Raw genomic sequence first — 26688 nt, 5'->3', positions numbered from 1 at the left:
CAACGCGGGGTATGTAGTGGGGATGCCGTAGATGTTGAGGTAAGGTAGGCAAATACCCTATCTGTATGATGCCGAGTCAAATAAGGCATAGGGTACATTGTCGGCATGAATGAATCTTTGGCGCAAATTAATCTTTATGGTGGACGTCTGTGATCCCCTGATATCGACTGACCAGATAGACCCTGTGATCTGCTTTCAAGAGCCATAGAAGAAGGACACCCGATGAGAACACAAATTCTGAAGTGACCAACGAATAAAGTAGTACTTACACTAGAGCTCGGTGGAACTACACTATCGTATTGTTTCTCGCTACAAGATCCCAGCAAGCATCGATATCCGCGATAAGTCGATTTCTCGAAAAGACAAGCATCTCTCAATCGAAATGAACCAGATTCGAGCATATGAAGATGAAGAATGATTTGACTGAGATCATAGGACTAGCCTGGGCAGTTACGTCTTGTTGAGAAGGGAACTTTCCTGTAGTGTGTATCTTATGCTCCACTTTTGAAGATGAAGCAGTAAAGGTTGGAATCACGACCAACGTTAGAGTCCGTCAGTTGTGATCTCGATCAATCAATCACTACCAAGTCTTTGTGATTGGCATCCTTGTGGACAAACATCACGGAGAAGTGATAAGCGTGCTGCAGGAATGAGAGCAAGTCGAAGTGTGTGATCTGAGGGGCAAAAGAATAGTTTGATGTTCAGTCTGGGTGACTTAAAGTCTACCGAGGAAGTATCAAGGAGTGCTTATCGAGGCACGACCAACCATCGGCCGACACGAGTCAAAGGTTTGATTTCCGGGACAGAGGATGATGCTGTGTTGGGCCTACTACTGTACCTTTGGCCGTAGACCATTCCATAATAAGGCAGGCAGGCTTGCTGAATGCCAAGCGATATCCAAGAAGCTCTTGCCTGAAACATACCTTATGCTTGCTGCAGTCAGCAAGAGCCACAGTCCACCATATCAGCTTCATATTCCATCTACATTCCCAACATGTATACATGCCATTACAAGGTCGATACATCCATTGCCGACAAACCCATGGCTATGTCTCGGGGTGCTTCGCATGCATGCTCTCTTATGCGCTTCTTTCCGGCGTTCGGCGTCCCTGCATATGCACTGATCACCAGACGACGTGGGACAGACTTTGGCGGCGCGGCCCAGTCAACAAGCATCATAGATTGACATTGGGTGTAATTTAGGTATTTGTGTGTTTTCTTGCCCGGCCTGTCTCTCACGCCATATCACCCTTCACCGGGCTCTTCCTCTCACTGATCTTTGTTCGTTGGATTGTACGTGAGTAGTAGCAGTGCTTTTGCTCCATTATTACGTGAGGTAATAACCCTCTTTGTTCAATTAGTGTATCTCCGCTATGCTGCAGATATAGAGGAATATATTACGATTGTATTTGCCTATATCTTTTTTTTTGGCTTTATCTGTCACATCCATTGCTTAATTTATTGAGGCCAGCAAACGATGGCCCTGTCTGAGGTGCCGAACCTGAGTAGTTCGGTCACCACAATGGATGGAAGCATCGGAAGTTTGGCTCAAGATCCTGCTTCACTTGTGCATGAGGTTGAGCACATCAAAGAGCTCGTTCGCCTGTCTACCGTTGCTCCCCAGCAGGGTATCAGCTCTCAGATCTTTCGCCGGTCTTTTCAGCCACAGGTGCAGCCGTCACAGGTACTCAAGGAGCTCGATAACCTCCGGAGACGCCTCAAGAAAGTCGGTGGACAAACCCTCCAATCGAGCCCTGAAGATTCCGAGGATGAAGAATCCTCCCGGGAAGCAATTGAAGAGATTGAGGATGAACGCCTGCAGGACATCGCCAACATCAGGGCAGAGCTCGAGAAAGTCAAGCGCGAGCGTGAGGAGTGGATGGAGAATGCTGAGAATCGCATTGATGCCCTGATTGGCGAGAAAGATGATCTGTCGAAGCAATTGCAGGACACCATCCAAAGACTCGAAAAGAATGAGACAGAGCAGGGAGATGTCAAGCAAACGTTGGAGCAGCTCACGCTGGAGATGGATAAGGTGCTCAACGATAAAACGGCTGCTGAGGATCAATTGAGTGCCTTACGCGAGCAGAGCCAGAAGTACCAGGAGCTTCACGCCGAAGCAACTGCTTCCCTCAAATCCTTGGAGCAAGTCCTTCGCGACACAGAGAACGACAAGGTCACACTACAGGCCTCGCTTGATGACGCTATCGCTAAAGTGAAACAACTTGAAGATGGTCTGGCACAATCATCCACTTCCGTTGCAGAAGCTGAGAAGCAAATACAAGCATTGGAAAGCATCAAGTTTGATCTCACGCAGTCCCTTGACAGCAAAGAGAAAGAGATTGCTTCATTGCAGCAAGAGAATCAAAAGGCACTCGAAGGTCAAGAGCAGGGTTCACGAAAGTTGTCTGAGGTCACTGCCGAGATCGAACAGCTTAAGGATCTGAGAAGCAAGCTGGAAGCTGAACTCAACGCTACCAGGGCCGAACTCGACGAGGCCAAAAGCCATGTAAGCAGCCTGCAAGCATCAAAGGATGAGGAGCTCGCTGGTGCAGATCGCCGACTTTCTGAGCTCACAGCTTCCTTCGAAGAAGCCCAGAAGAAGATCACGGAATTGGAAGAGTCTCACGAGGAATCCATTCTGCAGCTCCAAGAAACCCACAAGACCGAGTTGCAAAGGTCATTGAATGAGCGCGAAGACGCGTTCAAGACCAAGACCGAGCACTTCGAATCCGAATTGGCAGAGCTGAAGAAGGCGCGGAATGCTACGATCGTAGAGCTAGAGCAAAGGCACCGTGAAGAGATCGAAAGCACCACCGCCCGTCAAATCGAAGAGATAGAGGAAGCGAAAGCTGGAGGAGCAAACGCAGTTGAAGCTCTGAAGGCGTCTCACGAGGAGGAGCTCCGTCGACGGGAGACCGAACATGCTCAGGCTTCTGATGCTGCTCTGAAGGCTCATGAGGCTGCGATAGAGAAATTGCGCTCTCAGCTGGCCAAGAATACGGAACAGCACAAAAGCATGCTCGCCGCTGTCAAGACTCGGTTCGAGGAGAAGAACGCCGACTTACGTAGTGAGCACGAAACTTTACTACAGCAGGAACGTAAGCTGCGTGAAGACGAAGCATCACGCGCTCACTCTGCGATGATCCAATCGAACCAGGTTCACTCCAAAGCTTTGGCGGAGGCGGACACCAAGCACCAAGCGAAGCTGTCCGAGCTGGAAAGCGAGTGCGCCAAGCTTCGTGAAGAGAGAGAAAGGTCTCAGTCCGCACGTGAGGAGAAGGAAAAGGAAACCGCATCAAAGCACACCGAAGAGTTGCAAGCGCAGCAGGCCGCCACGGAAGCACAATTGGCCGAACTCAAGGCCGAGCTGGAGAAAGCGCAGTCGCGAGTCACCGAAGACGCTGAGAAGCACGCACAAGCTCAAGAGTCCAAAGATGGAGAATTATTTCAGCTCAAGACCGAGCTTGAGCAGGCACAGCTTAAGTCTACCGAAGATGCCGAGAAGCATGTAAAGGCTCTGGAGGTCAAAGAAGGAGAGTTGGCACAGCTCAAGACTGAGCTCGCAGAGGCGCAGCAGAAGGCAACCGAAGCTGCTGAATCGTACACGCAGGCCCAAACGTCAAAGGATGCCGAAGTGGAAGCATTGAAGGCCAGCCATACTCAAGAGACGGATGAGCTGCGAGCAACATTACAATCCCAGCTCGACGAAGCGTGTAGTCAGGTTGAGGCTAGCGAGGCAGCATTGACTTCTTTGCAGTCGGCCCATGAACAGCACCTACAGGATCTGGCTCAGAAGCACGAAGACGCACTACAAGCGCTGAAGAGTCAAATCGCTGAGAATTTGCAAAATGCCAAGTCTGCTGAAGCGGAGCTCAGAGGAATGGTCGAGGCTGTCCAGAAGGCACATGAAGAAAAATTGACTGCTGTTCGACGCGAAAAGGTGACCGCTGAAGTCCAATTGCGGCAACGCATTCAAGCTTTAGAAGCCGAACATGAAGAACAGCTCAACGCTGCTGCCAAGGAGGCAGAGGCAGGTAAGAGCGAACTCACTCAGAGAATCGAACTACTTCAGAACGACCTCAAGGCCAGATCCGATGCTGTCAGCGCAGCAGAGGCAGAATTAGCTCGTTGTGTTGCCGCTCACGAGGATCGCATTCGTGAGACCGAAGCTGCTTACCAAGACGCTCTTGCAAAGGCAGAAAGTGGAAATGCCGAGAAGATTGAACAGCACCAACAGGCGTTGAAGGCTGCACAGGACGCTCTGTCTGAAGCTAAGCGAGCTCACGATGAAGAGCTTGAAGAGGCTAGGAAAGATGCCGAGCTCAGCAAGGACGAGGCTGTCGCCAGCGTGCGAAAGGACCTTGAGGCTGCTCAAACACAGATCAGCCAAATTGGCCAGGAGCACGATGACAAACTCTCAAGCCTCGAGAAGGAACACGAGGATAAGATAAGAGGCATCATTAGCGAGCATGAAGCTAAGCTCTCGAGCCTCGGGCAAGAACATGACGCAAAAGTAGCAGCACTTGAAGAGGATGGTAAGACCAAGGTAGCCGAAGCACAGAAAGAACATGCTCAAGAGTTGGAGGAGTTGAAGACTAACACAGATTCGGCCAAGGAGAAGGCTGTCCAAGAAGTGCAAGAGAGGCTACAGGCCGTCCAGGCCCAGCTTGCACAGCTCGAGAAGGACCACGAGAACAATTTGTCCAAGCTCCAGACTGAGCATAGTGATAAGCTGGCCAGCCTGGAAAGTGAACACAACGAGAAGATCTCGGCTCTTGAGAAGGGTCTGTCGGAGGCACAGGCTGCACATGTTGAGGAGATGACCACCCTGCGCGACGGCGCGCAATCTGCCAAGGACGAAGCTGCCAGAGAATATGAAGAAAAGCTGCAGGCTGCTCAGGTAGAGATCGTCCGTCTCGAAAAGGAGAATGCCGAGAAACTCTTGGCCATCCAGCAAGAATCCGCGCGCAAATTGCTGGACGCCCAGAAGTCGCACGCCGAAGGGCTGGAAACCCTTCGCACTGAGGTCGAGTCGACCAAGGACAATGCGGTCGCGGGCATCCAGAGCCAGCTAGAAGAGTCGCAAGCACGCGTGGCTGGGCTTGAAAAGAACTACCACAGCGCACTCAGCGAGAAGGCCGAAGAGACTCGAGCAGAGGCTCAGAAGGTGCAGTCTGAACATGATGCCAGGATCGCTGCACTCAAGACTGAGCACGACGAGCGTCTTGCTGCCGTTGTCGACGAGACAAAGACACGCATCTCTCAGGAGTTCGAGACCCGTCTCAGCAGCATGCAGCAGCAACATCAGGAAGAGCTAGCAAACCAGGTAAAGGCTTCGGGAGAAAAGCTTGCAGAATTGGAAATGGCCCACCGTCTGCAGATTGCAGATCTTCAACAGGCCGCAGATCTTCTGAGATCGGAAGCCACTCAAACTGCTGAGAGAGCAGAAGCTCAAGCAGCAGAAGCAAAGGAGGCTGTCGAGCAGCTCAAGCAGCACCATTTGGAGGAAACGACTAACCTTAAGCAAGAGGCCGAAGCGAAGATAGCACAAATGAAGCACGATCACGAAGAGGCTCTCTTGGAAGCGACCAAGGCTGCGGAGATAGATAAGCTCGAAGCTCTGCACGAGTACGAACGTATGCTGGCCAGCGCCAGATTGTCGACGGCTAGGAGCGTCGAGGACTTGCGCCACCACCATACACAGGAACTGGCTACCCTCCGGGAGGATTTGGAGATTCAACAATCGACGGCAGTGCGTGAAATACAAGAACAAATGCAGGAAGAACTGCAAGAGATGGAATCCAAGCTGACAGACGCAGAAGCACGAGAAGCACGGACTCAAGAGAATTTTCTCCAACAGGAAGAGGCCAACCAGCTCCGGTGGATCGGAAAGCTAGTGGAGGTAGGCGGCGAGCATCGCGCCGAGCTCGCGAAGGCTCTCGAGGACGCCCGAGTGGCGATGGAGGCTGTTGTGTCGGAGAAGGACAAACATCACAGAGTGGAGATGGAGCAAGCAAGCAAGGAGCATAGGCAGGAGATAGAACGAGTAATGGAGGAAGTAGAAGAAAAACACAGAAATACACTTGAAGAGAAAGACCAAGCATACCAACGGCGTATGGCCGAGGTGCAAAAGAGCCACGAAGTTGAGTTGAAAGAAGCCATGGCAGCTTCCGAGCTAGCGGCGTCGACGAAAGTCGCAGAGCTGGAGCAAACGCACCAGACAGCAATAGTTGAAGCGTTGGAGAATGCTCGAGCAAAGGCGGATGCTGAGTTGACAGAGCTTGCAAACCGACACCTCGCGGAGTTGCAAGCCCTGCGTGATTCCTCCAGCGCCGACCTTTTGGCCACGCGCAAGCGGCTTGCACTGCTCGAGTCAATCCACACGCAACTCGATCACGAGAAGAAGACGCTGTCGACCGAGTTGGAGGCGTTGATCAAGCAATCCCGTGAGCGGGAAAGACTGCACGCTGAGGAAATCGATAATGCGTTGGAAAAGGCCTCTGAATTCGATAGACTGCGGCAGGACTACGCCAGTATCGTTCTTGCCAATGATGAGATCACCGCGCGACTAGCAAACACCGAAGACGAAAAGCAAAGGTCGGCCTCGTCGGTCGAAGAGCTGCTGTCCGAACGAGAAGAGTATGCGCGGCAGATGGGGCTCTTGAGCGCCCAGATGGAGCAGCTTCGTATTGAGTTAGACCAAACCAAGCTTACAGCAGCGGCGAAGGAAGATACTGACTTGAAGGACAAGCTGAGAAATCTTCAAACGCAACTCGACGATGCTCTGGCGGACAACACCACCCTGCGCACACATCAACGGAAGGCAAAGCAGCCTCGTCGCCCAGTGACGCCGGACATGAGCCAGGCGAAACTGTCGACGAACCTCGACACTTCTGGAAAGCAGAGATCGTTCGAAGAGTATCTCCAACAAGCGCAGAACGAGCTGTCTGAACTCGGTAGAGTGATCAGTCATAACGAAACATTGTTCGCCGCGAAGATTCAGCAACACGTAGGCGACCTGAAGCATGCCAAAGATCGGCTTGCCAGAGAGTATAATGAAAAGTTCGAGAATCTTGTCACACAGCGGATGCAACAAGAGGAGGACATACACTCGATGCACGCCTTTGAGCTCGAGGCGGCAAGGAATCAGCTGAAGGAGGATTACGAGCACCACCTAGCAGAGTCTGGAATCAGAACGAATTCTGCAACCCAGTTTGAGCACGACAGGGGGCTCGACGAAGCAGACGTGAAGCTAGTCATGGCACACCAGAAGCATCTGACGAGTCGAAAGTCACAGGTCGCAATGCGACATGCATCCCAATTCCAAGCACTGAATGAGGAATACGACCGACGGATCGCACAGCTGTCCGGGGACAAGAATGAGATGGACTCGGACCTTTCCATCGAACCCGCGCACTTTGAACGTCTGGCGGGCGAACTCGACGCCATCTCGGAACAGCTTTCAGCAGAGAGGTATTACAGCGTGCCTGGAACACCCGAGTTTGTGGGCATGGGCAGTCCGATTTCACTACGGCGGGTGTCTGGTACTGAGGACCTCCGCGGAGACACGCCGGGCGATCACTTGACGAACGGGAACAAGGAGGCAAGGGTGTGGCAACAACAAGCAGACGGCCAGAGTCCCGGGGGTGCAGCGCTCGGGGATGGGTTGCCTTCGACGAGAACAAGACGGATCCAGCAGCAACGAACGCCAACGAAAGTGCCTCATCAGTATGCGTCCTCGCCGGGGCCAGGGCTGGTCCCGCTATCGACTCCTAGCAAGGCGGGGCCAGGCAAGAGGAGAGCGACGACGCGCACGGTATCAACGCCCATCATGAACCGCTCGCCTCAGGTTATCGAACACGGGGGCGAGCGAGCGGAGATTGAGAGAGTCAGCAGTAACACGACAGCAGCAGTGGAGGCTGCAAAAGTCGCCATGGCGTCGATGAGTGCGCGGAGCAGAGAAGACACGTCGAGATCCGGCAGCTCCATGGAAGGCAGCATCAGACCCGGCTCGAGTCAGGCCAGACCCGGATCCAGCACTCATGTGAGGCCGGGCTCTTCAGGCAAGTGGTTCGGAGGATTGGGAAGTCCGCGGGTGCACCGACATGGTGGACATTCGTGATGGCTGCTGTCAGCGCTTTTCAACACTTGCCAATGTAGATACAAAAATAATGATGTGATAATGTACAGGTTTTTTTTCGTAATGATATATGACGACGATTCCACGGAAGCAGATTTTGCTCCCTTCCTCGTCCATCTATTACACACCTTCTTTCCTTTCTCTTCGGTTTTTACATGATCCCCCCAGCCCCAGTCTCCTTCTGTATCCTCGCAACATAGGACTTGCTGACCGAGTTCCAGGCAGCCATGTACTTCTCCATGCACTGGGTGTAGCAGGTGGTCTCGCCCGAAGACAGCGACGAGCCGGGCTTGGGCACGCAGCGCTCGAAGCAGTGCTCGTTCAGCTTCTCGACCAGTTGGCGGGCGTTGGCGATGGCGGCTCTGTTGGAAGGGGAGGGTCAGCTATTGGTCTGGTCCTCTTTCTTGCTCGCTTTTCTCGGTCTGGTGTGAGTGTGCATACTCTTGTTGGATCTGTTGCTTTACTGCCGCGGCAGGGTTGGAGGAGGCGCCGCCGAGTAGGGAAGACATTATGTGTGTGTGTGTGAGGATTGGCGATGTAAGAGCCTGAAGAGGAGCGGATGCTGTTGTTATGCGCGGGCGACGAAAGGTTGCTCGACTGATATCTCTTGGGGTGTGGTTGGTGTATTACTTTTGTAGTGCAATTAATTATCGATGTCTACAATTACTGTAAGGTAGGTACGCAGCTATGCGACTTTGGAAAATCGTCATGGAACTGAGCGAGTTTGCTCGTGTTTGCTCGGCGTTACAGAGCTCGTGCCTGCCGATACTGCTGCATAGTGCTTTGCATAAGAGGATGCAGAAGTACAAAGTACAATACCTTAAATAAGAATTGGCAGGTTTGGCCGAGCCCGAGCTTTACCTGGAAGTCGATAAATGCGGAGAGGACACGAGACGAGACGAGACAACAGAAACAAGTCGGTTTAGTTGTGCAGTATTGAAACAACTCCTGGAGGCGACAGAACAGAGAGCGAGAAACTCACTTTCCTGCCTTCGGTCTTGTTCAGTGCATTAGCCACAATTCTGCTCCACTCCATCAGAGCAGCCGGTTTATTTACCCTTTACCCTTTACCGACTTGGCTGACCTGTCAACTCTTCATCCCCCTCATTCTGTCCTTTGATTTCTTGCTACTGCAGCCCTCTTCTCTTGTTTATGCTGTTTCTTTGAATCCTGCAATTGTTCGCCCAAGATGCTGCTGGCGCAGCTTCCCACCATCGCATGCGCTCTCGTCGCCACGTGTATATCCGCTGTTGTCGCGCAACAAGATGACTCGAAACCCGAAATCAAGAGCATTCCTGTTTGTCGCAACCAAAACCATTGTCTTTGCTCGGGCTCGCTTTTGCTGACATGTCGTCCCAGCTGAGAACTCACTCCCTGACATCGGTCAGTCTTTGCCCTCTCCCCGCCTTGCTATACAACACAGCATGACCAAAACACTCGATTCGCAACCACAATGCTGACCCGTCTCGTACTTAGCCTTACCTGGACTCCGACCTCCAATCGCGATGGTGGGACTACGGCGGCGACACCCTGATCCGCGCGGACAAGTACATCCGGCTGACGGCCGACCGGCCCTCGCAGTCCGGATGGATCTTCTCGCGCGTGCCCCTGACAGCGACGAACTGGCAAGTCGAGGTCGAGTTCAGCATCAACGGGCAGGGCAGCCTGTTCGGCGACGGCTTCGCCATGTGGGTGACCAAGCAGCGCGGCCAGCAGGGGGACGTGTTCGGCATGCAGGACAAGTTCGAGGGGCTGGGCATTTTCTTCGACACCTACAAGAACAACAGACCTGGTGTCGTGTTCCCGTACGTCATGGCTATGCTCGGCGACGGCCAGAAGTCTTATGATAAACACCATGACGGCAAGGCTAATGAGCTGGCTGGTTGCTCTGTGAGTGGTTTTTTTTCCCCTCTCGCCCTTTCATGCCCCTCGCCGAGACAAGCACAGCTGACGACCACAACAGGCCCGCGGCATGCGCAACGCAAACTTCCCCACCAAAGCCCGAATCACCTACTTTGCGGAAAAATCCCTCGAGGTCGAGCTCATGTACAAAAAGGAAGACGAATGGACGAGCTGCTTCCAAGTCAGCGACGTCAAACTGCCCTCGGTCACCTACCTCGGCTTCTCCGGCGAGACGGGCGAGCTCTCGGACAACCACGACATCATCAAGGTCGAGACCAAGAACCTGTACAGCCCCAGCGGCAGCACCGGCACGCAGCAGAAGACGAACAACAATAGAAACAAGAACATGCCCGTTAAGAACAAGGCTGGCAAGTCGAGCAGCGGTGGTGGTGGTGGTGGCTGGGGCTGGTTCTTCTTGAAGCTTGTCCTGTTCGGTCTTATGCTCGTCGGCGCCTATGTGGGATTCACCCTCTACCGCGCTAAGCGCAGAGACAGATTCTAGTCTTTTGGTGTTTTTTTCTTCCCTTTCTGTCATTGTTGGAATCGCGCGGCTGTTGCCTGCCTGCCTGCCTGGCACGCATACATGCATACACGCACCCCCTCTCTTGCATATCCTATGCGTTCAAGCATCATCATTACTCTCTGAAGAAAGAATTCCATACATGAAACATAAAAAAAAAGTACATATCCTCTTTCTTGTTTCACTTGATAAAATGAAGAACGAAAAAACACAGAACGGAATTGCATAGAAGAACAACAGGGCGAAGAAAAGAAACAATAACCCGATTTGATTGTATGTTTTTGTGAAAGAAAAGAGTCCTCAGAAGTTTTGTCTCTTTTGATATTATCAGTGACAACCACAACCATCCCCCCCTCCCGCCTAGGCTAGGCTAGGCAAGGAAGAAGAAAAGGAAGGGCTGTCAGAAAAGTCAACTTTGGCTTTTGTTTCCTTCATCACCGGACAAGTTTTGACCAGAAAAACAATCCAATCTTTCCTCCTGCAAAACCCCCCCACCTCAGCCTCTCTTCCCTTCTTCTTCGTCTTTCCTCCTTCTAGACCAGTGAACAACAACACTAGTCAATGTCCTTTCCTCTCCCTCTGCTCAAAGTCTCCGAGCCGTCAATCACACCAGGAACCCTTCGACTTATCATCTTCAATCAACCGAGCAACCCCCGCGACCCCGGGACGGAGCATAAATACACGCGTCCTTCTCCGATTGAAAACTATCGTTTTTGCATCTTTCATGAATCCAAGAGGACCTGAGACTGATTTCGCTTCTTCCCCTCCAGAGACTCATCTATCGAGCCCCCTGCACAGAGGCGGAAGTTCGACAGATAGCCCACAGAAGGGGTTTCTGCTAGATCAGACCTTCTGGTTCCCCTGGTTGTTTCAGTAGATGAAGAGGAGTCTCGTCATGGGACGCAATGTAAGCGTGCTACAGACGCCCTGAGGCCACAGAGAGAATTACTCTTCGAGAGAAGGACAAGGGGGAGGGGCTCGTTGTTATCTGTGATCGTCAAGCGCGAGGATCCCAAGAAAATCAGAAAAGAAAGGGACAGAGACCGCGCGTTTGATGAGACGGTTTAGAAGAAGAAAGGCAAAAGAAAAGAAAGGTGTTTCGCAAAAGTCGACATTGTTGTCCTCTAGTCAAATGAAGAGCAACGCGCGCAATGACCGCTTCTCCGATCTCCGTTCTGTGTCTCAGCCATTCACTGCACGCATGCCTGTCCTGTGTGTGTGTTTCCCTGGAAATGAACTCCGGAGACACACGCACGGCAGGCTGCATGGATAGTGGTACTGTTAGTGTTTGTGTGTGTGTAATGGTTTGTCGTCAATGAAGCGGTGCTGTTGGAGGTTGTCCCTCGTCAGCAAATGACTCTTTCTTCTTTTGGATACAATAAGAATATTCAGAGTCTAGATTGTGTGCTTACCGTGGTTACTGCGACGTGGTGGAAGAGGAAGAGAAGCAGGAGCATCAGACGTCAATCATGTACTGTGCCGTATGCACTGTACCAAGGCAAGGCAAGGATAGACGGGGGGGACCGACGCCCCGAGCCACAGAAGCAACGCCACACATGCACTAAGGCACTGGACCCTTGAACATTTTTTGGCACGCGCGCGTCTCCCAGACACGCGGAACATCCATCTCCACGTCCGGTGATCAGAGCTCGTGGTAGATATATATCTGCCCGCGACATCCCTCTTGAATCTGTACACGCCGAGCAAGTGTATCCTAGAGCAAAATGTCCAAGGTCACCTTCGCTCTCGTCGCTGCAGGCAGCGCGGCAGCAGGCGCTGCGGCAACCGCTGCACTTTTCGGCACTCGCAAGCCACAGATCCAAACACCCTCTGTGCCCGTAACGACGACCTCGACGACGACGACAACAACAACAACAGGACCGGCGTCTCCCATTCCCGTCGTCAGACCCATCCCGACCGCCGCACTCCCCGTCAGCCCCGTCGACCCGAGCGGCCTCTTCCAGTACGGATTCCCAGGCCCCGTGGCCGACGTGCGCGCCGCCACATCCCTGACCTCGTCCTACGACCGCGAGCGAAGAAACCCCTACTGGGTCGCCGAGCACATCACGCCTGCGTCGCTAGAGCTCAAGAACGCAGACCGCAAACACTCGGTCTTCGTCGAGGACCTCAGCATCCCGGACAAGTTCCGCGCCAAGCTCAAGGACTACTACAGGAGTGGATATGACAGAGGGCACCAGGTGCCCGCGGCCGACGCCAAGTGGTCGCAGACGGCCATGGACGACACGTTCGCGCTGAGCAATATGTGTCCCCAGGTCGGTGAGGGCTTCAACAGAGACTACTGGGCGCATTTCGAGGATTTCTGCCGCAGGTTGACCAGTCATTATCCTTCTGTTCGCATCGTCACGGGCCCCTTGTATCTGCCCAAGCGCGACGCCGATGGCAAGTGGAAGGTGACTTATGAGATGATCGGCCAGCCGCCGAACGTCGCTGTGCCCACGCACTTTTACAAGGTCATTTTTGCCGAGGACGGCAAGCCGAATGGCAATGTCAGTCTGGGCGCTTTCGTCTTGCCCAATGCAAGAATCGCAAATGATAAGCCCTTGACCGATTTCGAGGTTCCTGTCGAGGCCATCGAGAGGTGAGTTGATTGGTCATGGTAGACGTTTGCTATGTCTCGCTAACTACTTTGCTCAGAGCGTCTGGACTCGAGTTCACTTCTCTTCTACCGCCAGCAAGGAGAAAGCAGCTTTGCAAAGACGTCAACTGCTCCATCGTTGTTCGCGAATACGCCAACAGACAGAAGGACCTCAAGGGACCCCCTCCACCCAAGAAGGCTCTCCTTTGAGCAGTGTCCAGTGTCCCCGCTGATTAGATATATCAACTTTATTTCTCATGTCATGTAAGATGTTGGGAAAGCCTCAGTATACTGTTGCATTTTGTAGGTATAGCGGATCGAACCATTCTGAACATGCCGAGCGGGGACTGTCAAGCTCGACCGTTCGGATCAAAGTTGTATGCGAAGGTCCCCAAGACATGTGTAGAGCTTGGCTATGTTATCTCAATCGAGCATTTCGTATCAATACAATAATTACATACATGGCACGTTCACTCGAGACGGTACTAAAATCTGATGACCGACATGCATATGTAAGTTTAATAATGTAATTTGCGTCACCGACCAACAAGAAATCACTCGACTCATGCTGGAGACAGGCAAAGACGCCGTCGATCACGAGGCTTCACCAAGCTTGTTGGAAAGTCAAAATATGAGAAAGAACTTCGACACGTGGTTGACGAAAAGTCAACGGCTCAAGGCTTTTGATACAGATTAACTATCAATAATCGACACCAAGCAAACTAGAAACCGAACAAAGAAAAAACAACACTGCAACAGAAACCGCTTTTGACCACCAACCTCATCAGTTTGCTGCTGGAGCAGGGGATGGCAGAGGCTTCTTGCCAGGATAGGCCGTGGAGAAGATGAAGACCTTTGTGGTCGAAGGACTTGGTTTGGCCGAGGAAGTAGGGATGATGACCATGGTCTTGGTCGAAGTGCTCTGGGACGGAGATACCCATACCGTGGAAGTGGACTGCACTTTCGACTTCGGAGCTGACAATGGAGCTGACGAGTGAGATGTGGTATACACAACCTGCTTCAAGGTCGACGGGGCGACCCCAGTCTTGGTAATGGTAGTCACAGAAACCTCATGATCATCGTCGTCGTCGTCGTCGTCGTCGTCGTCGTCATCAGGCAGATCGTCGTGCATGTTTGGAATGACGTGTATGACACTGAGCACCGAGGTGGGTACGGCGACCGATGCCGAGCTGACAGTCTTTGTCTGCAGGAGTGTGGTCGCCACATATGGTACCTGCACAAGCGTGGACTTAGGGGTTCCCGGGGTGGTCGAAACGGTCGTGACAGGCTTGGCCGAGCCCTTGGGGTTGCAGATGAGTTTGGCGGAACGTCCAGCATGTAGACCACTGCCAACTTCGAAGGTCGCATTCGCACAAGTATTGGGTGCCTCGACAAGACTTGGAGCGGTATCATTGATTCCCTGGCAGTTTCTGCCATCGAATACCTGCAGGCAAGTCAGCAATAGCCATGTAGCACGATGCGGTCAACTTACCAAGACGTGGCAATCGTCGGTCATCAACTGAGTGTGCTTGTAACCAGAGATTTGGTAAGAGCGGAATGGATCTTCCGCATGTTAGCACACTGTCAGTGACAACGCTGGCAAGTAGTATCTACCAAAGCTGTGACACTTGTTGACCCGCAGCGTCGAGTCGTGTCTGAGTTTGGTGGCTTGATGGCAAGCATCTTCGTCCCATGGTAGAAACTTGGCCTTGAACGACTTGCCGCTCGCGACAGAGGCACCAAGAACTCCAATGAGCCCAAACAGGACGAGCTTCATCTTGACAGCGGCAGATCGACGGAAGTGGTGATATCTATGGATAGAGAGTAGCGACGAAAGAGTCGCGAAGCTAGATCAACGGTACGCCTTGGAGCCAGATAGGGATGATCAGGATACGTTACTTGATGATAAGTACTGCAAAGTAGAATACTGTGCTTGAGTATGAGTGATGAAGAGAGATTAAGAGGTGGATGAATGGCCTTTTTATACTCTGCAATCGAGGACTCACCCATGACGACACCTATGACTCCGGCCTGAACTTGTTATAGGAAATCGTTACGGTACAGGAAGGCACGATCTTCACGTCTCAACGCATAGAGAGCGTCCATTCAACGCCAAGATCACAGTGGCTGAGCCAGCAGAAGTGGTCCCGAGACATCATATGGAATGGGAAGGTCCTGGGAAGCCATACGTTACCTCAGATATGCTTTCATCTGGTGCATTGGTCGAATAAGTGCTCACATAATAGTCATCCGGTCGAACCATCTTTGGTCTTCACACGAGGAGTTGTGGATATTTTAAATCAAGGGGTATATTTCATTGCTTACAGGACGTCATAATGCACGCACCTCCAAAGCTACCACAGAGTGGGTAGTAAGATCCAAATGCTGCTTCAGGAATGACCTTGACGAAGCTACTTTCGAATCGGTAGCGCTTTAGCTGGGTATATTGTAACAAAGACAAATCAGAAAAGTCCGTGAAGAAATTGAGAAATTTCCCCGGATTACGCATGTGCAGACCAGACACTGAGGTTTGGATCATGGTCCGGAACCTCGTTTTGCGTGACCGATAGAGATGCGGATGGCTGCTGCATCATCCGGAAGACGTTACGACCTTTCAAAGTGGGTTGGACTGACTTGATGTTATTACGATATCCATCACGAACGAGATGTCTCAGTGACCCACCTTGTATCCACCCAGACTCCATAGGTTGCTTGTCGAATCGCAGAATCGAAGGATAATTACAGACAGTCCCTTGTAGCTCGCAAGAGTTGCAGATGGGTTGTCTGCCATCACACTAGACACGTTGAGTTATTACACATACAACTAAAGGACAGAGTTAAGATTACCTCAGCGGATGCCGCTTTGCACTTGAAGCAGGGTTTAGCCAATTTCGAAAATCGACCAACGTCCCGTAGCTCAGTGGAGGCCTGTGGGAGTCCCATTTGTATGAGGGATTGTTGACTAGGGTGTGGTTGATAATGCCCTGTCGGTCCCTGGTGTGGAGAAGTAGCCGAACCAGGCCAAGTCGGGGTCAAATTTTGACTAGTACTTGGAGGTGCGGAGACAACAGGCGCACCAGTCATGGACTGTTGCAGGATTTCTGCCAGTGACATGGGACGGTCTTGCGCTGGGCTAGCATCAGGTTGAGCGACTTCAGGTACTACTTGGCGCTTGGGCTGTGACGGTACTACTGCATCTTTTATCCTGCGACGTGCTTTCTTGGCCGGAGGTGGATTGCTATTGACAACAGGTATGGAATATGGTAAGGGCTGTGAGGCTAGCGGTATGATGGAAGTAGCACTGGCAGATGCAGACGGGGACAAGTGCAGTCGTGGATCGTCCTCGAACAGAAAAGTTGTATCTTGGTGAGAATCAAAATCAAAGTCTGCAGGGGCATCAAGCTGCTGGTCGTCGGTCAGATCTTTTCTTTTGGAGTCCTTGCGCGGGGGCGGCCTTCTTTCGGCTACAGTCTTATGGATAGGGTGGTGCTTGTAAACGACCTCGACAGTGCGGCGGACGCCAGAGAACTTGACGGCAACTTGGCCTTTGCAGTCGTACGTAGGCTTACGCACACCACGAGTATTTGCGCCTGGTCGTCTTTTCGCCGCATTGGTGGCTCGGAAACCGTTGGCATGTCTGTCCTTGTTCTCCAAGGAATCCAGACAAGTATAAGAGTAACGATAGCCATTATCATCTTTGCTTGTCCAATTATTATTGAAGCAATACTTGAATCCATCTAGGTTCTGAATCGCATTTACAACGCCTTTTGCGGCAGCACGCTGCCAAATCTGTCTTTCTTTCAGGTCTTGGATATCGACAAGATCCTGGATGGTTTTTGTAGGGAATAGATCCGAATTGGTAGGGTCCTCAAAGTCATGATTATTATTGTTGCTATTGCGACCTGAAGAAAGGGCGTTGAAGGGTAGGAAGTTGGGTCCTCCCTGCGCGTATGGTCCTTCGAGCGGTGATCTTAAGGGGAGAATGGCATGTGATGACAGTGTCATAGCACATGAGATGTATTCAGGCGCAGCATTGTGGGTGGCAGCGGCTTTGTCCATATACTGGCGTAGGGCGGTTTTGAGGTCGTCCAGAGAATCAAAGACGGTGTCCAAATTGGTGTAGTCCTTTCGGGGCCGGTGCGGACGTCGCATCTTACCACTACCTGGACCTGAACCTGGACCTGCTGCGACATCCACGTCGCCAGTCGCGGAACTTGGACCATTCTGCATCTGCGCGTGCGCATTCGATTGCGCAGAGAAAGTCTGACCAAATGTTTCCATTCTTGGTATGCAGACACAGCTCGGTCGGAAGAACGATACAGCAGCTCGACCTCACATTGGTCAGTCAAATGAGGGTACACACGGGCAATCGGATTCAGTACAATACGGACACGCGACGCCCAGGAGGATTGAGTCAAAATCGCGCCACCCTCTCGGGCCGAACCCTGCGATACCTCTAAAAGCCAAAACCTGTGCAATTCAAACGGTATACAGTAGCGGTAGCCTAGCCTGTGTGCGAAGTTGCGTTCAATACGCTACGGCACAGCATCCATAGGGCACGGTACTGTACCTGTACTGTAAAGTCCTGCGGGGCATCATGCAGTAATGCCGTCCGGGATAACCAGTGTACTATGCCTACCGTACCTAATCTTGACTCGCCTCAGTGACGATGCATGTCAGTACCCCAACAATCTGACAGGTATCATAAACTGCGCTTCGAATTGCTCCAGATATTCTGCTCTCATGATGACAATCTCCTCGTATTAGCGGATCATGTTATGGGCCTGTCAGGTTTTCTGATCTGTACGCACAGTACCGGTGTGGTTTACGCGTAAGGCCTTACTACTTAATACATAGTACCTTACACTCGGCGGGGGCGTGCTCGTAATGAAAATACCACTGTCTTTATGCCTCGGTTCCCATGAATACTTAGCCACGATATTGAAATACGTTGCCTGACCTCTTGACTGACGACAGCGACGACTACTGCATTATAAGATAACGCTTCTGCGGTTCAGGTTACTCTCGTAGGCCACATACCTCGTCTGCATAATGTCCGTAGATAAAATCACTCCCGATGACCCTCGTGTAACCCACGAGTACGTGGTCCTTAACGGACACAGGTATCGTACGTAGACCACTGATCTGCCCCCGATCATGATATCACAACCATACTCATAAGGCGATGCTGAGTCGATTCAGATTACCTCCTCGGTGTGCCCAAAAATGGACAGTACCGTGCCACGATTTTCCTCGTCCATGGATGGCCTGATCTATCATTTGGATGGCGCTACCAGATCCCCTTCTTCATGGATCAAGGCCTGAGGGTTGTTGTTCCCGATCAAATGGGCTATGGACAAACCGTAAGCGAACAAATCTGTTGGTCCAGTGTTCTCTGCAAATCCTGACATCTCTGCAGGATGCTCCACGTGTGCCTCCAGAGGACATTTCACTGTATGGATTCAAGAGGGCAGCGGATAACATGGCAGAGCTCGCAAAGATACTCAATGCACCAAAAATTATTCTTGGTGGTCACGATTGGTATGTGATTCACAGTAAGACAAGCACCGACGGATGTACTTCAGCTAATATACAATGTTGACCAGGGGCGGTCTTATTGTCTATCGTTTTGCTCAGTGGCACCCTACCCTGGTCACGCATGTGCTCTCGGTCTGCACTCCGTATTTACCACCAGCAGACACTTACAAGCCCATGGAAAAAGTGGTTCCCTACCTGCCTCAATTCGGGTATCAGCTACAGCTGGCCGGTCCAGAGCCGGAGGCTAAGATCCAATCGAGGGAGAGTGTGTCAAAATTCCTCTCGGCTATGTACGGTGGGCGCAGTCCAGACGGCCAGTTCATGTTCAGCCCGGAGAAGGGCATCGATTTCGACATCATGAACAAGTCTGGAAAGCCGCTGTTGCTGGACGAAACGGTATGATCATCAAACATCACTGCATGTTTATTTGAGCTCACGAAACCATAGGAACTCGAATACTATACGTCAGAGTACATGCGCAGTGGCATGCACGGACCCTGTGAGTCGATATAGAATGGTTGCTCTATTTCTGACTTTAGCTCTGACAATCTCTCAGTGAACTGGTACCGTACCCGCGAGGCAAACTTCAAGGATGAGCTTGGGTAAGTCGATTGAATAGACGATGTTGATACAAACGTGGCAGACCTAACGCGTAGCGCAGACTCAAGAACAAGAATATCGACCAGCCAGTCCTATTTATTGCTGGAACCAAGGACAGCGTCCTCAAGCCCGAGATGTCACTGGGAATGGAAGAATTCATCCCACATTTGAGCAGAGGTGAAGTGGCTACCAGTCATTGGGCTTTGACTCAGGCACCAAAGGAAGTCAACGAGATTGTCAAGGGGTGGCTCGACAACGTGGTTTTTGGGGCAAAGAGCTCTTTGTAAGACAGCAAAGCAATCGAAGGCTGTACCTGTAGATGATCAGCATTCTACTGCCCTATGAAAATTTCGAACCAAGTGATCATCATGTCATTGCCGCTGCAGCCGGTATCTCGCGGTATAGAGTGGAGGAGACCACCCTTTTCGTGAGTTGTCTCTCTATCCTACGACAACAATGTCGTGGCCCTACCGTCTGAAGGCTGTGAGTCGACTAACGGCCTTCTGAGCGAGACAGCAGAGTGCGGGCATAATCTATGGGTGAGAACTAATGTATCTCAATGTCGTGGCACCACCGCTGTTGTGCCGAAGGACGCAGTGACCATTTACCCCGTGATCCCTCGGCAGCGGGCTCTGCTGCTGTGTGCGAATGCCGTTATTACGACCTGCGGTGGTTCGAGCGGTAAGGGTATGTTTACAGTCTACCGCCTACAGTAAAAGTTCGGCTGTCCTGTTGCGTGTTGTGCTGTATTCTGCTGTGCGCGAAACAATAAGACTTGTGATAAGGCAAGCTTTTTCGGAAGGGGCTGAGGCACAGAGATGAGAGTGGTATCTGTTCAGGGACGGATTGATTTGACACCATACGGCTTCTAGGCCCCGTGGCGCTCCTTGAATATCCATATTATAGATGAATCCTACAGTGCTATCAGGCTGCTATCGTGGTACTCGATCTTCCTTTATTGGCCAAGGGCACCATGAACCTGGTGGGGTCATGCCCAATGCACAGATGCGTTACAAGTACGTTGGCCGTTTGGACTCCACCGTAGAGCTGACAAGATTTCCCCCACCGTTCTTAGTGGGGAATTCGAAGCTGAGTTAGGTGCGAAGCAAGGTGCAGTACACAGGAACGGTGGGTGGGTAGCGTACTTGTACCTGAGTCGGGCCTTACAAGGCACAGTGGCAGGGAGTTTATGCAGTATCTGTACCTTACACACGTTGAGCGTAGGTACTACACCAAGTCGAAAAGCGGCTGCGTGTTGTTGGCTCGTGCCACTACTCGCACCCGCCACTTGTGATACAAGCATAAGCATGTGAAATATACCCAGTCGTCGTCTCTGTAGTGTGTGGTTGCGACAAGTGCAAGTGGCAGGGCAGGAAACGGCCGGGCTTTCTACGACTGTGGTAGCGACGACAACGAAGAAATGCTTGTTCATGCGTTGGCGATGTTGCACCTTGCAGACGTTTTATTCCTATCTTAGTTGCTGAAGCACGGAGGAAGGGTTCGAGAGAGTGAGAGTGAGAGAGAGAGCGGTCGCAACCGAAGCTGATACAAAGTCTGCGACCCCGATTAGCTAGTCTTGAAACATGCGAAAAATGCCATGTGGTGGTGATTGGCCCGGCAAGACCGTTTGAGGCGGCGTGTAACCCGATGCTCAAACATTAGCCTCTACCTGATCGCCGAAGCGTACCGGCTTCCAATCTATATTATGTTGTATCGTCGTAAATTCATGGGCCGCACCCACCCGTGGGACCATCTTTCGTTCTGCTGAGTAGTGCATCCCGCATGCTGGTTTGCCGGTGATAAAACAGGGTACTTTCCTCAGCTTGGCGAAGCACTTGTGCCAGAGTGATATTGGGAGCACTTTCGAGCTGGAAATAATATGCCAGAACGAAGTTGTTTTTATTGACTGGCTGCGAGCCTTTTGCATGCCTTCGAGCAGCCTACTGTACCCTACCTAGAGGCCAAACAGGTAGCCAATCGTTGCTCTGAACGGCATAACCGTACAGCAGAGCGAGTGCAGCACGATCGCTCTTCCCATTTGCGCCCATGCAAATCAAAAGACAAGATCCATGACCATCTGCAATTACAACCAACAACCTTGAGATTTAGTCCCCCAGCCTCACGATCGACACGTTGACGAGTACATACACTACCTTTTCGTGTCCGAATTTCTTCTTCTGTCAGCCTGCCTTCCCTGGCTTGTGTTTTGGGAGCTCACTCCTACCGATCCCGAACCAACACATCAGAGTCCAATTACACACCGCCTGCCTGACCCTTTTACTGTCACTGTGCAGCACCATCTGCTGTGACGCATCGACACTGAACACACATTGTCGTCGATCGCCAACATGAAGAAATTCGGGCTGGGCCTGTCGCATATGGTAGGTGTGAGTCTGGAGATTTATACTGTTCCATATGTCACTGACTCTTGTTGTCAATAGATACCTTCGAGATCGGACGAGAAGCAGCACATGGCGACAGACAATCTAATAACGCAGTTTCCTCCGGATTATACCCCACCGCCTTCACCGTATCCTGGACGAAGGTCCCCATTGAACCCAAGAATTGAAGTGGAGCTTCGTGCTGCCTGTGTAGCTGTCCTGACTAACCAGAGGCCTTCGCACATTCCGAATAACAACTATGATGAAGCTCCGCGACCATCTGCCAAGGCACAGTTGGATTATTCGGCGATAAAGCAGTCTCTCGATAAATCCACAGAGCATCGCACACAACCCACCAAGAGTCGATCGGCTCTGACAAACGGATACGACGAGCCTCAGCCAGGTGTTGATGCGAGACAGTATGCTTACAAGCCCGAGCTACCAGTCGCAGATTTGTTTGCCAGGAGCAATGTCAATGGTCACACAAATGGCCACAGCGCCAGCAATAGCAACGGTGGAAATCATACAGGCTTTCCGGTCAGAGCAAGCTCACTGCGTCGTGCCGATCAGTTGTTGCTCGCAGACCCTACACACCGCCGGACAAAGTCTGGCTCTGCACCGCAGACGAACCAGGCCAGAGTCCCGAACAGTTTCAGCACCCAACACGACCGTCCTAGAGGTGCGCAGCGACAAGGCTCGCATGAGACCAGTGGTTCGACCCCTCGCACCGATGTCACTGAGTATCTCTGGAACACTTCTACTGCACCAACTTCGGCCGGCGTAACTCCAGCTCGTGCTTCCAATCGAACCTCGACCAATGTACCTTCCGAGATGGATTCACACGTCAAGTCTGATTCGAATCCCATTGACTGGATCCGCCACGAGATCCACAAGCACAACCGAGGCAGAAGTCGACGGCCTTCAGAGGGCGAACCACGCACAAACACCCGCGCTACAAGCAGAGCTAGAAGCATCAAGAGTGTGGCTAGTGGGCGAAGTGTCAGGAGCCTTGCAAACAGCGTCAAGGATGGTATCATGGACTATGTCCGTCCCGGTTCGCGCAGCAGAGACCCGAGCCGCACAAGAAGTAGATCGCGTGCCAACAACGGACAACGCTCCGATGTCGAGCGATATGATAGCAGAGGACAAGCTGTCCGTCCACCGCCACGTCGCGATTGGCGAAACTGGGGTCGCTCCAACAAGGATGACGGCAGCATTACAAGTGGCGAGGTGAGCAGATCCAATTCCACCAGAGGGCGATCCGATGGTCGTAGGGGACATGCAAAGCCAGACCTCAACCGCGAATTACCTCCGCTCCCCAGCCTGGATCAATGGAAAGAGTCTGCGATCGAAGAAGCCAGTCATCCTCCTCCTGTGAAGAGTCCAGTCTCCATCTCTCGTTCGGCCACCATCAAGTCATCGGCAGTGAGCGAGAAAGACGAGATCGTTGCTGCACGCCTTGGCTCGCCAGTAAAGGCCAAGCCCGAGGTTTATATGCCCACCCGTCCACAGAACAATGGACATACTATCAGCAGGAAGCCTGTATCGCAAAGTCATACAGGAATGGCCAGAACCACTGATACTGATCGTGAAGCACGAGACGGTGGACAGCGTGTCGAGCGCACCGTCGACGACATGATAGGCATCGGTCCTCCCGCAGCGCATATGAACTCACATACTCACAACAGATCTTTCGACGTTCATCCTCCGACCGGCTCAAACTTGCGCGCACCCATGTCATCCCAACACTCCAGATCTGGATCTTCACTATCTCGCAGCCTGAGTGTCAAGCTCACTCAATCACGTACGTCCTCTGATACGTCCAAGCCGAGCTCACACATGGCAACTCCTACGCGCGGCTTCTCACGACACAGAAAGTACGATCAGTCCAGCATGCCACCCGCTTTGGCCACCGAGGCGAAGCAGCAAGGTCCGACTCACGGTCAGACACAAAGTCAGACTCAAGGTCAGATTCAGGCCAGCGCTAAAGGCTTGCACGAAGGCCAAGACTCGAGATATCACAATTTCACGGAGATACATGCTTCGCCCCTACCTCCGCATGCGGCAAAGGAGGCAGACAAGAAGGGATGGTGGCATCTCAAGGGCAAACCCAGGAAGGGAGGCACATGGATGGATCAGCTGGAGAAGCTGGGCATCAGAGACGGCGTTCTCCTGAATGATGAGGTCAACCGCAGTCCAGTGGTTCGATATTGACGACTTTTTTTTTGGTTTTCTTATCACGTCCGTGTTCTCCTTCTTTTATTTCGCATATCACGTAAAGGGGATTCCGGTTCTGAACCAGATCTAGCGAAGCTGGCTTTTGCACGAAATTGAAGAGAGAAGCAGATGGGCATATGCATGATAGAGGCCAGCGTTGCGAAATTTGTTTTCCCTTTTCTCATTTGTTTTTGTCTTCTGATGGTATGCACGGAACTTTTCGGGAAAGGAGCATGCGGATTATCGACCACGAGAGCTTTCTTGTTTCCACACACACGGAGAGAAAGAAAGAAAGAAAGAAAGATATATCAGGAAACGAAGGAAGCATTTATGAGCGTTGTTTTATGGCTGTTGTTGTTACTGAAAGACTGAGACAGAATACCCATCCCTCTTACACACATACATAACTCCACTTTTTTGGGATAAAGGACAGAAAGCGTGTTTCTGGGGGTTTTTGATGTTTTGCTTTGCATTTTTGCTTTTTCATTTTCTAGTTCTGATCACGAGAGCGGAAGTGGTGGTGGTTGCACGTACCAGAGCCTGATCATTTTCTTTCTTTTTGTTTTGCTCATGACCAAATTTATTTTTGAAAAGAGGAAACGGAGGATAGAAACAGTCATCTTCTTTTCCTCGCGCACATTGCAATCCATCATTATCCTAATATCCTCATTTCCCTTTCTTTTGTCGTCGATGTTATCGAAAGGCGCAGTGACCAGCTATGGACGAAGACAGCTATAGAAATCGATGAGGTTTGCTGCTGATTACAATAGAGGTTTTGTTTTCTGTGGCTATTCATGTGGTGCTTAGAAGATGTGGGGGGGCCAACTTATTCTATCGGCTTGCGCATTGGAACGACGAGGACCAAGTGCTAATCGATAGGCAGGTATTGATCTCATCTAAGATGCGTCGTCGTCGTCGTCGTCGTCGTCGTCGTCTTGGGGAAATCTTCCCGCAGATTGAAACGCCTGGTTTATGCATTTTGCGTGGTGGTGGCTTCGTGTGCGTGATACATACGGCATAGAGCTATCGTAAGAAATAAGAAAGGAAAAAAGAAACAAAGGGATGGAAAGTCCCGTTCACAAAACGAACTCAATACTCCGGCACCATATCGCCAGCAGAGCCCCATGCATGATTAGGGCTATCCTCCAGTATCCCTCCGAACCCCGGAGCACCCGCGCCTCCACCGCCGCCACCGCCGAATGGCCCGCGGTTGGAGCCGCGTGATAGTGAAGGCATCTTGTCGGAGCGAGCCTTCTGGACGATGGCGTATTTGGATCCCATGTCTTTGGCTTCGGCCAGCGAGCGGGTCAATGCCGATAGCAGAGAGACGAGCTGGACGTCTGCGTGCTCGTGCGCCGAGGCGGTGGCGAGCGATGGCGGTTGTGATGATGGAGTGGTGGTGGTTTCGGTCGAGGGGTGGGAAGGAGGAGGAGCCAGGAGCGGAAGTCGCGAGAGGAGAGAGGATATGTTGCGGAGCAGAGGTTGGTTTAGTTGGGTGGATTGGTCGGCTGATGGAGCGAGAGAAGCATCTGTCAGGTAGGAATCCGGCAGGCTTTGGAGGTAGGTCTTGATGAGGTTTATACGCTGGTGCAGCATCTTGATGGCATTCGCCTTTCCGGTCAGAGAGGCGATGAGGTCCTGATCGCTGGCGTCCAGTGCAGTCTCGCTGCCAGAGGCGATGGTAGGAATATCAGCGGGTTTTGCTTTGCCCTTTGCAGATCGACTGCCCTCTCCGCCGGATTTCTGAGTAGTTGGAACACTCGCTGGAGCTGGAACGGTCGCGGTCGCGGTGCCGCTGCCCTTGGCCACAAAGTCGACAGCGATCATCTCCGCTTCGGCAGTCTCGACATCATAGGGCAGTTGACGGAAGCGCATCTGGAGCTGTCTGGCCTGTAGGCTACTGTCGGCGCCGTCTGCGCCTGGCTCGTAGAACGACTCGTACAAAGACAGAGGCAACTTGCTGCCGGTCAGACTGCCGTCGAGAATAGTGTCTGGGTGAAACAGAAGCAGTATTAGGGAGTCGTTGTAGCGAGTCTGCAGCTGTTGCAAGATTGGGATGTGTTGTGGCTGGGGACCGGTGGCAGGACCCAGAGCGAAGATGGCGACGAGATCGAGTGCAGGGGCTTTGTGGACTTCCTTGTCTGTGGACATGTGTATCAGCATTGATACTCGTCTTGTTCCCCGGCGTCCTGCTGTTGCTGTGACTTACATTGCTCGAGACGCTCGGCGAACCACTCCTCATCCAAAGCCAATGTAGACGCATGGTCTGATGTCGATGCAGCTGCACTGAGCTTGCACTCAAAGGCGTGCTCCATGCTGACCTCGCGACCATTTTGCTGTCCAATGATGGCGCCCACAATGGGACCTTGGTGTTCTCGGAGTGTATGGCGAGTAATGTAGTCGGAGATGGTCAGAAGGACCAGAGGATGTAGCTGGACAGAGAGCGACGGGTCGGAGCTGCTCTTGGACACCAGGGGGTTCTCTGCATCTGTCGTCTCCGCCATCTGGTGCGTTGGTGTGAAAGCGGCCGTGAGGGTGCTGTGATGTTGATTGTATGCTGGCAGAACGCACTATTTGTTGGCTGTCCGGCGCGATGAGGTGCTCTCGCGTGTAGTGGGCAACTGCTACGACAAACAGATCTGTCGGTCTAGCTCTCCTGGCAGGTGTAATTGGGAAGGCTACGGTGTGAAGGTTTATCTCTAGACTCAAGTGTATACTGTAACTCAGGCAAGTAAGTGGTTAAAGGTACCTTGCTGTATGTATCGCTTAAAGCCGACCGGTGACGGACTGA

General features: G+C 52.0%; 8 protein-coding genes across 9 annotated transcripts; 4 read left to right on the top strand and 4 right to left on the bottom strand.

The window, feature by feature from the left end:
• Window positions 1–8294: 8294 nt before the first annotated feature.
• On the bottom strand, window positions 8295–8652 carry AAFC00_004080 (uncharacterized protein; the record flags this gene model as incomplete). The annotated part of the gene is made up of 2 exons (XM_069343659.1): window positions 8295–8505; window positions 8585–8652. 2 exons carry the CDS (start codon window positions 8650–8652, stop codon window positions 8295–8297), a joined length of 279 nt encoding a protein of 92 aa, XP_069202212.1.
• Window positions 8653–9332: 680 nt separating this feature from the next.
• Window positions 9333–10547, top strand: AAFC00_004079 (uncharacterized protein; the record flags this gene model as incomplete). Its single annotated transcript, XM_069343658.1, has 4 exons — window positions 9333–9440; window positions 9503–9526; window positions 9620–10033; window positions 10107–10547. The coding sequence occupies 4 exons, from the start codon at window positions 9333–9335 to the stop codon at window positions 10545–10547; spliced, it is 987 nt and encodes a 328-aa protein (XP_069202211.1).
• A 1742-nt stretch (window positions 10548–12289) lies between these two features.
• On the top strand, window positions 12290–13371 carry AAFC00_004078 (uncharacterized protein; the record flags this gene model as incomplete). Its single annotated transcript, XM_069343657.1, has 2 exons — window positions 12290–13164; window positions 13221–13371. The coding sequence occupies 2 exons, from the start codon at window positions 12290–12292 to the stop codon at window positions 13369–13371; spliced, it is 1026 nt and encodes a 341-aa protein (XP_069202210.1).
• Window positions 13372–13945: 574 nt separating this feature from the next.
• AAFC00_004077 (uncharacterized protein) lies at window positions 13946–14938 on the bottom strand (the record flags this gene model as incomplete). Of its 2 annotated transcripts, XM_069343656.1 has the most annotated exons (3): window positions 13946–14605; window positions 14654–14724; window positions 14776–14938. In XM_069343656.1, 3 exons carry the CDS (start codon window positions 14936–14938, stop codon window positions 13946–13948), a joined length of 894 nt encoding a protein of 297 aa, XP_069202208.1. The 2 variants fall into 2 exon arrangements, with proteins under 2 accessions (XP_069202208.1, XP_069202209.1); XM_069348434.1 differs by lacking the exon at window positions 14776–14938 and having other exon boundaries at window positions 14654–14677.
• Window positions 14939–15662: 724 nt separating this feature from the next.
• On the bottom strand, window positions 15663–17442 carry AAFC00_004076 (uncharacterized protein; the record flags this gene model as incomplete). Its single annotated transcript, XM_069343655.1, has 3 exons — window positions 15663–15790; window positions 15845–15956; window positions 16009–17442. 3 exons carry the CDS (start codon window positions 17440–17442, stop codon window positions 15663–15665), a joined length of 1674 nt encoding a protein of 557 aa, XP_069202207.1.
• A 771-nt stretch (window positions 17443–18213) lies between these two features.
• Window positions 18214–19586, top strand: AAFC00_004075 (uncharacterized protein; the record flags this gene model as incomplete). The annotated part of the gene is made up of 7 exons (XM_069343654.1): window positions 18214–18289; window positions 18364–18524; window positions 18581–18702; window positions 18768–19095; window positions 19147–19198; window positions 19256–19301; window positions 19361–19586. The coding sequence occupies 7 exons, from the start codon at window positions 18214–18216 to the stop codon at window positions 19584–19586; spliced, it is 1011 nt and encodes a 336-aa protein (XP_069202206.1).
• Window positions 19587–21647: 2061 nt separating this feature from the next.
• Window positions 21648–23894, top strand: AAFC00_004074 (uncharacterized protein; the record flags this gene model as incomplete). Its single annotated transcript, XM_069343653.1, has 2 exons — window positions 21648–21680; window positions 21741–23894. 2 exons carry the CDS (start codon window positions 21648–21650, stop codon window positions 23892–23894), a joined length of 2187 nt encoding a protein of 728 aa, XP_069202205.1.
• Window positions 23895–24986: 1092 nt separating this feature from the next.
• On the bottom strand, window positions 24987–26401 carry AAFC00_004073 (uncharacterized protein; the record flags this gene model as incomplete). The annotated part of the gene is made up of 2 exons (XM_069343652.1): window positions 24987–26038; window positions 26107–26401. The coding sequence occupies 2 exons, from the start codon at window positions 26399–26401 to the stop codon at window positions 24987–24989; spliced, it is 1347 nt and encodes a 448-aa protein (XP_069202204.1).
• Window positions 26402–26688: the final 287 nt, after the last annotated feature.

The sequence above is a fragment of the Neodothiora populina genome, assembly GCF_041146345.1.
Source record: "Neodothiora populina strain CPC 39397 chromosome Unknown canker_contig_17, whole genome shotgun sequence".
Taxonomy (NCBI): domain Eukaryota; kingdom Fungi; phylum Ascomycota; class Dothideomycetes; order Dothideales; family Dothioraceae; genus Neodothiora; species Neodothiora populina.
This window is presented reverse-complemented; position numbering and strand designations above follow the sequence as displayed.